Source organism: Manihot esculenta, chromosome 9 (assembly GCF_001659605.2).
Source record: "Manihot esculenta cultivar AM560-2 chromosome 9, M.esculenta_v8, whole genome shotgun sequence".
Classification (NCBI taxonomy): domain Eukaryota; kingdom Viridiplantae; phylum Streptophyta; class Magnoliopsida; order Malpighiales; family Euphorbiaceae; genus Manihot; species Manihot esculenta.
The window spans coordinates 30,128,562-30,142,778 of record NC_035169.2 but is presented as its reverse complement, the minus strand read 5'-3'; the positions used below and the strand labels follow the sequence as shown (position 1 = coordinate 30,142,778).

Below are 14,217 nucleotides of genomic sequence, written 5' to 3'. Positions count from 1 at the left end.
TTAACCAAATACTGCTCACCCCTACCCCATAAATTTTATAATTTATAAGTTTTTATTTATATCATAATATAATCTAACTATTGAATATATAAAAATTTTAAAAATATTGTATAATTTTAAATTGAGTTTTAAAATTGAGAACAATTGCAATAAATTTTATAATTTTTAAATAATTTTATTAATTTTTAAAAATTTAAATTAAATCACAAATAGTAAAAATTTTTGAATTTTTTTCTATTGATATTTTTATATTATATGATTATATAATATAAACTATACTAATAAAAATAATGACATAAAAGTATTATATTAAATTTTTATATAAAATTTAAGTATCCAAAAGCTAATAAATAGCTATGAACTCAAAATATCTAGATTATAGCATTAGATTAAAAATTACTTATTAAAATCAATTTAATATGAAAAATAAAAGTCTATAAAATAATAAAGTATATATGTATTATGTATATATATTGTATTATCAAATCCGTCTAGTCAAAATAATTGAGATATTTTCTGAATATTTGAAGTGTTGTCATAATTTTAATTCAAATTAAATTATTAAATATTATAAAAAAAAATTTAAAATATTAATATCAACATGAATTAGTAGATATTTTTTATAAAATTAAAAATTAATTAATAAATTTTTTATACTGTATAAATCAAATAATAAAATATTTATGAGCTAAAATTAAGAAATAACTAAAATCAATGATTTCCTCATGTCATCTAATTAAACAGTAAGTTGAAACTTTGCAATCCTTCAACATATATTTTAAATTTTTTTTTTCAATTACATCTACTGATTTTATTAATAAAATTTCATCAAATAAAGAAATAAAGAAATATATAATTCCAAACAGAGAGACGATTATGCCTGATAGATTCTCTAACCAAAGTATGAAAAGGTGAAGTAGCATTACGACAAACTCATCTAACAGAAATATTAGTTATAGAGTCGAACAAAGATTTATAATCATTCAAAATCAAACTACTGCATAAGATAATTTGGCAAAGATATTCCTCCTTCTTTTTCATCTCTCGAGTATAAATCATTAAAGTCTGCCGAATAAAGCCACGGAAGAGAGCTTATATGAGATAAAACTCGAATAAGGTTCCATAACTGACGTCGTCGTTGCGATTTCAGAAATCCATAATAACTAGTAAACCTCCATTGAACATTACCTTCCGAAACAACTGAATCAATAAAATTTGAAGAAAAGCAAATCACATAAACAGACACATGACTCTTTCACATAAACGAAATGCCTCCTTCCAATCCTTGTCTATTGACTGAGAAGCAACTATCAAGATGTAAAAAACTACTAAAAAATTTTATACGAGAATTAAGAGTTTTTATTTCCATCAAAAATAAAATATCTGACTTATAACTAGTAACCAAATCCTTCAATACATTAACTGTTCGAGGATTACCGCCATAGATTTGTTAAAGAGATCGGCATATTCTGAAAATTGATTGGATTGTATGTGAGAAACATTTCCACCATACAGAAATCATAAATGATGATCGGAATATCTCTGGAACTCTTAATAGAAACAATAACATCTTCTTCTTCATCGATAGTTAATTGACGTAAATCGTCTTATATGGAAAAGTGGAAAGAAAAAATTAAGTTTAAGGATTAGAAAAAAACGAAAAAAGAAGTTAGATTTAAGGAAGAGAAGAAGGTGAGAGTATGAAGTCATAAAGGGAACACTAATGAAAATTTTAAAAAAACCCTATTAATTTGCTTAGATTTAAATTTATTAAAATATATAAATAGTTAAATTTCTATAAACTTCAAATGTGAAGTTAATATAATTAAAAATAGGAGTATGAAATATCTTTAAAACAAAAAGTATTCTTGATTATTCCGCCGGTGCTAAAACGCGGATTCAGCAGCTGCGTAAACAACTCAAGCATCTGCGTAAACAACTCAAGCATCTGCAGCGAGGTAATGATTCGATTGACAATTACATGCGCAAAGCGAAATCGTATTATGATCAGTTTTGTGCATTAGAAGGATCTATTACCGAGGAAAATCTTGTGTGCGATGTTTTGGAAGGATTGGATTCTGATTATCGTCCTTTTACGCGTGCTATAGAAGCACGAAATACTCAGATTACTTTTGATGAGTTGTATGCATTACTACTCAGTGAAGAATCCCAATTGAAGTTTGATTCTCTCACTCTTAATTTTGTCGTTCCTGCTACTGCTCACTATGCAAATTCTGGGCGAGGCAGTAGAGAGCGTGGCTGTGGTTACCGTGGGCGTAGTGGACAGTCATTATACCAAGGACGCGGTTCTGGGCAGTCTAGTTATGCTTCTGGTCGTAGTACTTCTATTTTAACATGTTTTAATTGCAATGGAACAGGACATGTTTCAAGACAATGTCCCTCACCTCGCACCAATCCTCAAGCTAATGTAGCCAAAACTCAAATTGAACCTCTTCAGGCTTGGACTGTGGACTCCGGTGCAAATTATCATCTAGCAGTTAATCAGGAAACTATAGCTCATCCTATTCCTGTCAATGATGCCACCGCTCTCACAATTGCCAATGATAAAACACTTCCTGTCTTATCTCGTGGTTCTTCAATTGCTTCTATTAATGGTCATAATTTTCGTTTGAATAATGTCCTTTATTCACCTGCTATCACTAACAATTTAATGTCAGTTTCTGCTTTTACCTTACAAAATAACACTTCAATTGAATTTTTCCCTGACAAATATTTTGTGAAGGATATTCCCACGAAGCAGGTATTATACCAAGGCCCGAGTGACAATGGCCTTTATCTCTTTCCTTTGCAGCAAGTTCGGTCATTCTCTCCCAAAGCTTTCCCAGCAACAGTTTCATTATGGCATGAGCGGCTAGGACATGCAAATTTTCGAGTTGTTTATGATATTCTTAGATCTAATAATATTTCTTTTGTTTATAGTAATAAATTTCATAATTGTCATGCTTGCAATGTGAGTAAGTCACATAAATTACTATTTGTTGATTCTCTTTATCGTGCTAAACAGCCTCTTGAACTCATTTGTTCTGACGTTTGGGGTCCTGCCCCTGTTGTTTCTGTTGATGGTTTTCGTTATTATGTGATTTTCTATGATCATTTTAGTAAGTACTGCTGGTTATATTTTCTTAAATAAAAATCTGATGTCTTATCTGTCTTTGTTCAATTTCGGTGTTTAGTGGAAAAATATTTTGGACTGCCTATCAAAAACTTTCAATCGGATTGGGGGGGAGAATTTCGGTTTTTGTCCAATTACTTGAAACAACATGGGATTTCACAAAGGGTTTCTTGTCCTCACACTCCTGAACAAAATGGATGTGCAGAACGAAAGCATAGGCATATTGTTGAGTTAGGCCGATCTCTATTACATCATGCTTCAGTTCCTTACAATTACTGGACTTATGCCTTCAATACTGCTACCTACACAATAAATGGATTGCCCTCTTCATCCAATAACAAACGCACTCCCTATGAAATTTTATTTCATGAGAAACCTACTTATGATGAATTGCGTGTGTTTGGTTCATTGTGTTATCCTTGGTTGAAACCTTATTCATCTCACAAACTTGCTCCTAAGTCTTCTTGTTATATTTTTCTTGGCTATAGTAAACTTCATAAAGGATATACTTATCTTGAAATTTTTTCTGGTCGTCTTTTTATCTCACGCCATGTCTTGTTTTTTGAGCAGAAGTTTTCTTTTAAGAAGTTGGATGATAATGGCACTACCTCAGTAGCTGAAGTGAGTCCTGAAATTTCTTCTGGTCGTCTTTTTATCTCACGCCATGTCTTGTTTTTTGAGCAGGAGTTTCCTTTTAAGAAGTTGGATGATAATGGCACTACCTTAGTGGCTGAAGTGAGTCCTACGTCCATTCCATTACCACCCATTCCACCTTTGTCAAATACACAACCTGGTATCCTAGGAGCAGCTCCAAAACACAACTTACAAACCTCTCCTAGACATCAAAATGACACTGCTTCCATTACTCCAGCCCTTACCCAAAACGACACCACAACTGACACAAGTCAGGCTCACATACCAAGCCCATCACCTGATCGCACCGTATCACTAAATACTAACCAAATCGAGCTGAACAATTTTTGTCATGTTCCTTTGCAAGTTAAGACACATTCCATGGTGACTAGACAGCAAACGGGCAAGGTCAAACCGCAAACTCCATGGTCTCCAAAGTTAAATAATGTGACTGCTTCTTTCTCAGTACCTAGTTACTATACTCAAGCTGTCAAAGATCCAAATTGGCGTGATGCCATGATTCAAGAGCTTAATGCTTTAATTCAAGCCGGAACTTGCGAATTCGTCCCTCGGGACAAGGCACAGAATATAGTTGGTTGTAAATGGGTGTTCAGAGTTAAACAGAAATATGATGGCAGTATTGATAGATATAAGGCTCGCCTTGTTGCTAAAGGATATCATCAACGTCCCGGCATTGATTACTTTGAAACCTTTTCACCGGTTGTCAAACCAACTACTATTCGAATAATTTTGTCCTTAGCCATCTCAAATGGTTGGTTAGTGAAGCAATTAGATGTTTCTAATGCTTTTCTGCATGGAGATTTGGATGATGAAGTTTACATGGAGCAGCCTCCAGGTTTCACTGATACATCTAAACTAGATCATGTTTGTCGTCTACGCCGTTCACTATACGGTCTTCATCAAGCTCCACGTCAGTGGTATAAATGTCTGTTCTCGGCCTTAATCAATCAAGGGTTTCGAGTCTCTCCTGCCGATTCCTCTCTATTTTGCTATGTCAAGAACAATATCAAGTTGTTTATCCTTGTGTATGTGGACGATATTATCATGACCGGTACATGCAGTCATACTTTGAATCATATTATTTCCTCTCTCAAATCTGAGTTCATGTTGAAAGATTTGGGCACATTGGAGTATTTCTTTGGTATGGAGGCAACTTGGACCGCTGATGGACTTTTGTTAACTCAATAAAAGTATATACTTGACTTGCTTCACAAAGCACAAATGGGAGACTGCAAGGGAATCTCCACACCGGCAACTTCAAAAGATAAGATGTCTGCTATACAAAGCCGCTCAATGAGTGATCCCACGTTATATCGGAGTATAGTAGGTGGATTGCAATACTTGAGTTTAACCCGACCCGAGGTCTGTTATTTAGTTCACAAGGTTTCTCAATTTCTTCATGCACCTACTGAGGATAATTGGTGTTCGGTTAAGCGTATATTGAGGTATCTCAAGCACACTGTTGGTCATGGTCTTTACATCTCCAAATCGGTAAACACAGATTTGAATATATATAATGATGCTGATTGTGCGAGTGACATTGATGATCGCAAGTCTACCACAGGTTATGCTATTTTCATGGGCACAAATCTCATATCTTGGAATTCCAAGAAACAACAAACAGTTGCTCGTTCATCAACAGAGGCTGAATATCGAGCTATTGGTCTTGTTGTCACTGAATTAACTTGGATTCAGTCAATGTTGCGTGACATTACTTTCCATTCCACCAAAACTCCCAACTTGTGGTGTGATAATATTGGCACAACATATCTTTCTATCAATCCTATTTTCCATGCTCGGATGAAGCACTTGAAAGTCGATTTTCATTTCGTTCGTGATAAGGTACAAAAGAATGAAGTCAAAGTACAGTTTATTTGCTCTAAAGATCAATTAGTTGACATTCTGACTAAACCATTATTCAAAATGCGGCATCAAACTCTAATGCAACATTTAACAATTCGTCCTGTCCCTACAACGCACGAATTGAGCGGGTGTGATAAGGTTTAGAGTCATGATAAGGTTAAAGTTGTGATAAGATTTAGAGTTATGATAAAGTTTATAATTGGTTGAGATAATATTTGTTATTCATATAATCTGTATCCAACTCAACCACTGATATATATTATATAAATGTATTCTACACAGAAATACATATAACACATAAAATTCTCAATACCATAAATCTTTTATAACATGCACCATCTCGTAGCCCACAAATATTTTGAGTGATGCTAATGTTTCATCATTTTGTATAAAGAGAATTTTCAATTATTTTTTATATGGTAAATCTCACGTCGATATAAAAAAAATATATATATTTTTTATATGAGAGTATAAGTATTTTTTTTAATGTAAATTAAATTTATTTTGAATTTAATACGATATTAAAATTTTTTATAAATATATTATCAGTTAAATATGAAAAAGTGTGTTAAATTATAATTAATTAATGTTAAATTATAATATATATTTTCTATAAATTTTATTATAATTAATGTTTAAAAGTAAAAAAATAATTTGTCCAATGACAAAGGGGCTGTTGGAGAAGACTTTTCAACACCCTGGCATATTATAAATATTACAATAAAAACAAAACATTATTGATAACTAAAAAGGGTTTATTTAAGGTGGGTGTTTGTGGTTGTGGATGTTTTTTAATGTAATTTTATTATATTTTATTTAATCAATGAATTCAAGGTTACCATCATTTGTCCTAATAATTTATAAAAAAAAATTTAGAAATAGACAAGAGTGGTTTAAACTTAAGAGGAAAGGAAAAGAAAGTGTTTTGGCTTTTGATTCGAGAAACAATTAGGGTTAGCAATATTTGATTTAAATTAAAAAAATTAATTAAATGAAATTAATTTAAAATTTTGATTTGGTTTTTTATTTATTTCGATTCAGTTTTTTATTCATTTCGGTTCGATTCGATTCGATTTTTAATTTTAAAAATTTTAGTTATTTCGGTTCGGTTTGATTTTGATCAGAAAAAAATTAAAAAAATTGAACCAAACCACTTAGTCATAATAATATATTTTTTTAATAATATAAAGAAATTAAATTATATTAAAATTAAAATATTTTAATTAAATTTTAAAAAATTAAAAATAAAGTGTAAAAAATAAAAAATTTTATTAAAAATTGAAATCGATCAAACCAAACTGAATTGAATTAAATCAGACCAATTCAATTCGATATGTTTTCTAATAAAAATTGATTCAGTTTGATTTTTATAAATATTAAAATTTCATTTTATTCGGTTCGATTTGATTTTAAATCAAACCAACCGAATGCACATCTTAGAAATGATAGTAAAAAAAAATTCTCCATTTTAAGAATATATTTTAAATTTTAAAATTTAAAATTAATTAATATATTTTCAATTAATTATATAAATTTATTTATATAATAAAAAACTATTTAGACTTTAACTAAAATGAAAAAGTCTAAATATAAAATAAGAGGAAAAACAGATTAAAAAATAAAAAATTTTATTAAAATTTTTAAAAATTAAAAGGTGAGTTTTTAATAGTTAATGGAGATTATTTATAATAAAAATAAAATTTTAATATGCAAAATTATAAAAATATTTAAAAAAATAATTAAAATATAAAATTAACCCTACGATAGAATTTTTATATAAAACTTTATGATTTCGTCACACTTTTAAAAGTCGTGTATTTTGAAATTTTTTTTTTGAAAAATTATTATAGGTCTCTATCGGATATCGATAGTAAAAATTAGATCCGATCTAAGTCTATCATAAAATTTAAAATTAATCATTTCATATTATTATATTTTCCAATTAAATTTTATTTTAAATCTAACAAAAATACTATATCAACATCTACCAGCAAAGTTTAATATTTTAACATAATTAATAATTATTAAAAAAATTTAAAATTTTATAAATTTCAGTAATTATATTCTAAATTTTCTTATCATCATAAAATACCAAAATTTAATATTTTAATATAATTAATAATTATTAAAAAAAATTAAATTTTATAAATCTCAATAATTAAATTCTAAACTTTCTTTTTAATAAATATATCGCAAATTAATTTTTAATTTGATTGATTTTTAATTTTAATTTAATTTATTTATAATTGTAAATGATATATTTTTAACACTCAATAACTCATTTTTTAATTTGCTATGTGAATAAATGCAATCTTTTGTTTAGTGATAACATTAAATCTAATAAATAAAAAATCATGATTCTCATGATTTAAAAAATTAGTTATATTTATTATTTCATTTAAAGTCAATTATCATCAATTTAATATATTTAAAATAGTTAAATTCATCACACAAAATACAAAATATAGTTATAAATTAAATTTAACTTTGCCATTTTCGATTAATTAAATTGATTGTTTACTTTTAATTCTATTTAAATATATACAACAAGGATAATTAATTTTCAGGTGATAAAAATTGTGATTTTTGATTTACTATTAATATTATTATTATTATAATACTTATAATTAATAATTAAGCAAAAAATTGCATTTATAGATAGTAAAAAAAAAATTAACAAATGAGTTATTGGCTTTTAAAAATGTCATTTAAAATTATAAATAAATGAAATTAAAATTAAAAATTAAACAAATAAAAACTTAATTAGAGTATATTTGTTAAAAGAAAATTGAGAATATAATAATTGAAATTGATAAAGTTTGAGGTTGTTTTGATAATTATTTATTTAGATTATATTAAAATATTAATTTTTAGTGCGAATTAATATGATATTGTGTTATTTTTGTTAAATTTAACGATTAAATTTAAATAAATTTAAAAAATTAATTTAAAATATAATAAATTTAAAATATATCTAATAAAATGCGAATAATTTAGAGGTTGTTATACCTTAATTTTATTAGTTACTCGTTCTAGTGTTTCTGACGTGTTTTCCATCACTTATTTCTTATTAGTGTGCTTGGTTTGCTTTTCCTTTGCCTTTTGAACAAGGGGAACAGGGGAGTTTTTTGTCCCGAGCATATCCACAGTTTTCCTTCATTGTGAATGTTTTTTTTTTTGCTGTTAATTTGTTGGACCGGACTTTTGAGGACCATTTGTTTTGCTTTCGAGCATGATTCTTGACATGAGATACCGACATTTTGGGATTATACTACTGTGTCCAATGACTTCCGCTCCTTCAATTTGTTGATTAGCGAAAGCTCTATTTCTGTCTCGTCACCCCTTTTGATGTTTCAAAATTACTCTTAACTTGTTGTGTCGTGAATTTATCATTAAAATTATTCTTCACTTGTTGTATTATGGATTTATCGCCGTTGCTTTTTTCTTATTGCAAGTTCGCTTCTTTGCCTTTTTATTGTTGTTGCGAATTTGTTAGGTCGTCACTATTGTCGGTTTTTCAGGTGAATTTTGCTCTACTCTGACGATAGTGAATCGATACTCTTACAATGGTATTTATCTATTTAGTCATGTGAAATTTTATTTTATATAATATTTAAAAATTTATTTATTAAAATATAGTGATTAATTTTAATAAAAAATATAAAGTGGCAATTAAAAAATTATTTTATTTATCAAATAAAGTTTTGAAGATTAAATTAAAAATACGGAGATTAATATTTAAGTTAAGAATTAAATTATAATTTATTAACAATATTAAACAGTATTTTTTAAAATTTTATTGATAATGTGAAATTTTAATATTTTTTTATAAATTAAAAATTAAGACCCATTTAAGAATGATAAACTCACAGTATAATTTTTGTAATATTTCCTAAAATAAAATACTCAGTCCACTATGAAATATGATTGTTTGAAAGTTGCCAAACAATACAATTTTTGGAAAAAGAATATTATTAAATTTGAATTCTTTGTATATAAATTAAAATTTTATAATTTTGAATAAAGACCAATCATGCACAGAAATCTTTTTTTTTTTTTAAAAAAAATAGACATTTGAATAATTCTCAAGTAATTGTTTTCCACTTAATAAGTCTTAAAGGCAAAGGAAAGTCTTAAAGCTGTTTGAAATGGGGTTTTGGGAATGATAATGACTGGAATAAGTATTAACAGGCAGAGGTTTCCCAAAATGGAAAGATTTCTGTTTTTTTTTTTGTCTTTAAAAGAAGTGATTAATTTAATATTGAGCAACTAATAACATTAAACAAAGTCTATGCTTTTACACTTAACTAGGCATTAATCAATAAATAAAATAATAGTCTATTTAATAGGACAAAGGACACACACTTCAGCGGAAGGAAACAAGGGCAGGTGCGTCCTTGCGAGAGTCCCCCACGCTACCAACACCCTCCAAGGGTTGCATCATTTGCTTCCTCTCGATTTTATTTCTAAACCCACTCCACATGTTTTGTCCATCTAAGAATTTCTTTTTAGAGAAAAACTTAGTTAGATTCTGATTATTATTGATTTAAATGGATCACCTCATAAAAAATCACATAAAATCTATATTTATATAGTTTAAATTATAATAAACTAAATTTATATAAGAGTTTTATTTCTTTTAAAAAAATTTATATTTTTATTTTTTTCATTGACAAAATAATTTTTCATTTTTTTTATTAAAAATAGATAAAAAATAATAAAAATTTTTTTAAAATTTAATTTTATTATCAAATAAATTTTTTTATTTAGTCACTAAATATTATAATTATTAATAAGTCAATACTTACTTCTTTAAAAATTTATTAAAAGTTATTATATTTTTTTAAATTAATTAAAACGTTATTGTTGGATGTGATAATTTAATTTTTTATTATATTTTTAATGATGGATGAAAATATTATTTTATTAATAAAAAAATAAAAATATTTTAATAAATTTTTAAAAAATAAAAAATTAACTTATTAATAATAGCAATACTCAAACGGTTAATAGTAAATCTCGATTTAGAGAAAGACTCGTCTCCATCCATCCAGTTATATGAATTCAAAACACATGAATGAGCTTCTCTGTAAACAAATTTAAACCCACTCAAATCCATTTAAAAAAATATCTAAATCTATTTTATTAAATTTTCAACAATTCAGACATCCTAAAAATCCGTAAAATTGAATTATTATATTTAAGGTTATCCATTTGGATAAAGAATAAGACCTCTACCAGATATAAGATAAATATAAAGTGCAAGAACACGAAGAATTAGTAAAATTAGAATTATTTATAAAATAATAAATTTCGAAATTGATATTTTGTCTCACTTAAACTCATAAAAGAAAATTACAAAAAACGCAAATCTTGTAGTTACATTGATCTGCTAAATGCAACAATTTTAACATTTTAACATGTAAAATTCAGGAGAAAACAGAAAACAAAAACAAAAGAATTGCTATTATATTTTAATAACAAATGAAATGCTCTTCTGATTTTATTTATACTTGCTTGAGCAAAAAAATTTTCCATTTACTCAAGAAACAAATAGGAAATCTTTGTAACTCTCCCTCATTTCTTTTTTCTTTTTCTTTCTCTTTTCTTCCGAGTAATTGGACTAAGTATGGAGTCTCGAGAAAATTTTTAACATTTTGGAAGATCGCTTGGGGGTGGTAATAGCGACTCGTTGGGGCCTTTCCCATTGTCCACCAAGAACGCCATCTTAAGTCCCCATGTCGTGTGCACTTCCAGATGACAATGCATGAACCACACTCCTATAAAAAAAAATGATTTTGATTAGTGTTAATCACCAAGTGCTTGGATTCTTTTGAAGATAGATTCATACCCTGAAGTTTAGTTACCTGGATTATCAGCTCGGAATCTGATGGCAGCCCATCCACCCTTGGGTACCCCGACTGTGTTCCTCTCTGGAGGATCGACGAGATTGAAATTCTGAGGATCTGTTTTTGAATTGTAGTTCCCAACTCCTCTGCCAACTTCGAAGAAGTTGAATCCATGCAAGTGGACAGGGTGGTTTTCCGGTGATATAATTCCAGTGTCTTGCAGGACAAGTTGAACTGTGGAGTTGTATTTCAGCCTGTAAACCTTAGTTCCACTAGAGGTCTGCAAATTTCTTGGTCCCTTTCCAGTGAAGTGGAAAACATGTGGTGGATTAGCAGGAAAATCGGTGGTGAAAACGCCATTAATATTAAAGAAATGAGCTTGAAGAAGAGCTGTAGTTGGCATAACAAATGTGACATTGTTGATGCTAGCGACTACTCTACTACCATTGCCTGCCTTGCAAGTAGGACATGGGTTGACGCCCAGCCCAACGGTAAAGAAAAGGCTGTGATCAATGTTTAATGGGACTTTGGCGGGGTATTTTTTTGAGTTCAGGCTGCGGAGAGAACTAATAAACTTGTTGGCTACTGCGGTGGCGTTCTGGGGAGGTGGGTTTGCAAGAGTTGTAGGGGAGCTAGAAAGCGTGCCGGAGTAATGAAGAGTGGCGGTTGCAGTTCTGTTATCTACTGCAATTGGAGCGTCCATGAAAGGGGAGGCTGCAACTAAGTATTTGCCGGTGTTCTTATCGGCGGTGACTAGGACGTTGGTAGTCTGGCCGGGAGCAATCAAGACGGTGTCGGTCTTGAATGGTTTAACGTACGTAGCATCAATCTCCACAACTGTAAGTTGGTGTCCTGCAATCTTGAAGAAGAGCTCTTCATTGAGCGCAGCATTGATCAAGCGTAGCATGTAGGTCTTGCCACTATCCACCGGCAACTTGAAGCCGCCTGCAAGAATTTTACATGCATGAGACGAAAATTTTCCACCTCAGTTTAATTTTCATAGCTATTTATCAATAATTCTACAACTAAATACCCTGCGAGGGACAGTTTGAGACAGCCCCAGGTTGTCCATTAATGGTGTGAGCATCAGAAACATTTGGAGCTAATCCAGATTTCAGAGCTTCATTGATCACTGCTTCAGTATCTGATTTCCACCATTCAGCTGAAATTCACACCAACACAAGTTACACAATACTACTAATAAATTTTCTCAATAGAGAATAGTTTATTAATTTTGATTTCTTAGCTCACCTAACACAACCACCACTTCCTTGTGGGGAGCAGGGAATGGGTAAGGGACGCCACGCTTAGGCAAGATAACGATGCCACCATGAACAGTGGACCTGAGCCAGAGAATATGTGCGTGCCAAAGAAGGGTGCCTCTTTGTCCTGTGATAGTGAAATTGTAGACGTAGTTTTGGCCTGGCTGAATTGGGCATTGGGTAATATAAGCTGGCCCATCAGCCCACCCAGTTCGCAGTTGCCTAATGCCGTGCCTGCAAATTATAAAACCAAATTAGAACGAAGCATAATTAATGGATTCAAATGATTCCATTTTTGTTTTGTTGTATCTTACCAGTGGATGGAAACATTGTATTTGACCTTGTTCACCACTCTTACAAGAACTGTATCATCTTCCCTGGCGTAAAGAGTGGGCCCTGGGAACCGGCCGTTCACTGTAACAATCGGCTTGCTTGAGCATAGTCTGGTGGTATTTTTCATCACCACCTGTGTACGTTACTCATCGAGTTAGCTAGATATAAAAAAATTTAACCAAGTTCATGAATTTAATATTAGAGAGAGAGAGAGACATGCAGTTGCAACTAATTAACTAACAAGTCACTGTTTCACTGTAGTGTGCTAGTGATTTAAGATCGTCCTCTTCACGTCCTTTTTATTTTCCCTCTTCTTTTCTTTTTATTCTTGGTGTAGCTTTCTTAGATAAAGTTGGCAAGATTTTTTTACTTTATCCAATCAATTTCTGTGGATTTAATCCATTATTCGACTAATTCAGATTTACATAAATAAATTCATTAAGAGAGTTAAAATGCTCACTTTCAGAATTTTTGAATTTTAAAAATATTCCGTTCAATCTCGAATTTGAAATTGTTATTTAAAAAAAATACACGTCTTATTTTATTTAACTTTTTAAAAAATTTAAATATATTAAAAATATACAGGGTGTTTTTTAAAAGATAAATTTTGCTAAAGACATGCATGAAATACTTTGCTTACACCATGCAAAATATAGTCATTTTCTAGGGAAAGCAAAAGAAAATGCATGCATGTTAAAGGAAAACTCCCAGTGATCAATGTGCATGTAGCATTTAATTTTCTACACTTACATCAAAATTGTAACGACGAATCCTGCATTCCACCAAAGCTGGAAGAAGAAGGCACAGAACAAGAAGCAGAAAACGAAACTGATACTCCATTTGGCTTTGTTTTCTCCCTTTGTTTTCTTAACGTTGGCTACTTGTTCTCCTTTTCAGCTGGGCTTGGTTGCATTCATCTTCGACTGGCTACCTCAAGTTTATAAAGGGTATAGCTAGAGGGAAATTGCTACCATGTCGTTTTTCTAAGTTAGGTGGGTGAGTGAATTCTTGAAGAAGAAGATTTTGATTTTTGAGGCCTAAATCTCATTGGATTTCTTACATGTTACATAAAGTTGTTGTTCCTTATGGACCAATGCAGGGTTTTAGAACTAAAATTTTTAAG

General features: G+C 29.9%; 1 protein-coding gene across 1 annotated transcript; it reads right to left on the bottom strand.

Moving 5' to 3' along the window:
- Positions 1-11,111: 11,111 nt before the first annotated feature.
- Positions 11,112-13,994, bottom strand: LOC110623003 (laccase-4). The gene is made up of 6 exons (XM_021767805.2): positions 13,845-13,994; positions 13,076-13,227; positions 12,751-12,995; positions 12,533-12,661; positions 11,518-12,444; positions 11,112-11,430 (listed from the first exon to the last, which is right to left on the bottom strand). The coding sequence occupies exons 1-6, from the start codon at positions 13,932-13,934 to the stop codon at positions 11,300-11,302; spliced, it is 1,674 nt and encodes a 557-aa protein (XP_021623497.1). The 5' UTR covers positions 13,935-13,994; the 3' UTR covers positions 11,112-11,299.
- Positions 13,995-14,217: the final 223 nt, after the last annotated feature.

Bases quoted from the DNA above. Each gene is read 5' to 3' on its own strand.
- LOC110623003 (XM_021767805.2), bottom strand. From the start codon at position 13,934: ATGGAGTATCAGTTTCGTTTTCTGCTTCTTGTTCTGTGCCTTCTTCTT. The intron at 12,996-13,075 runs GTAAGATACAAC...TATAATTTGCAG, and splicing joins TACAATGTTTCCATCCACTG to GCACGGCATTAGGCAACTGC. The intron at 12,662-12,750 runs GTGAGCTAAGAA...TGTGAATTTCAG, and splicing joins GGAAGTGGTGGTTGTGTTAG to CTGAATGGTGGAAATCAGAT.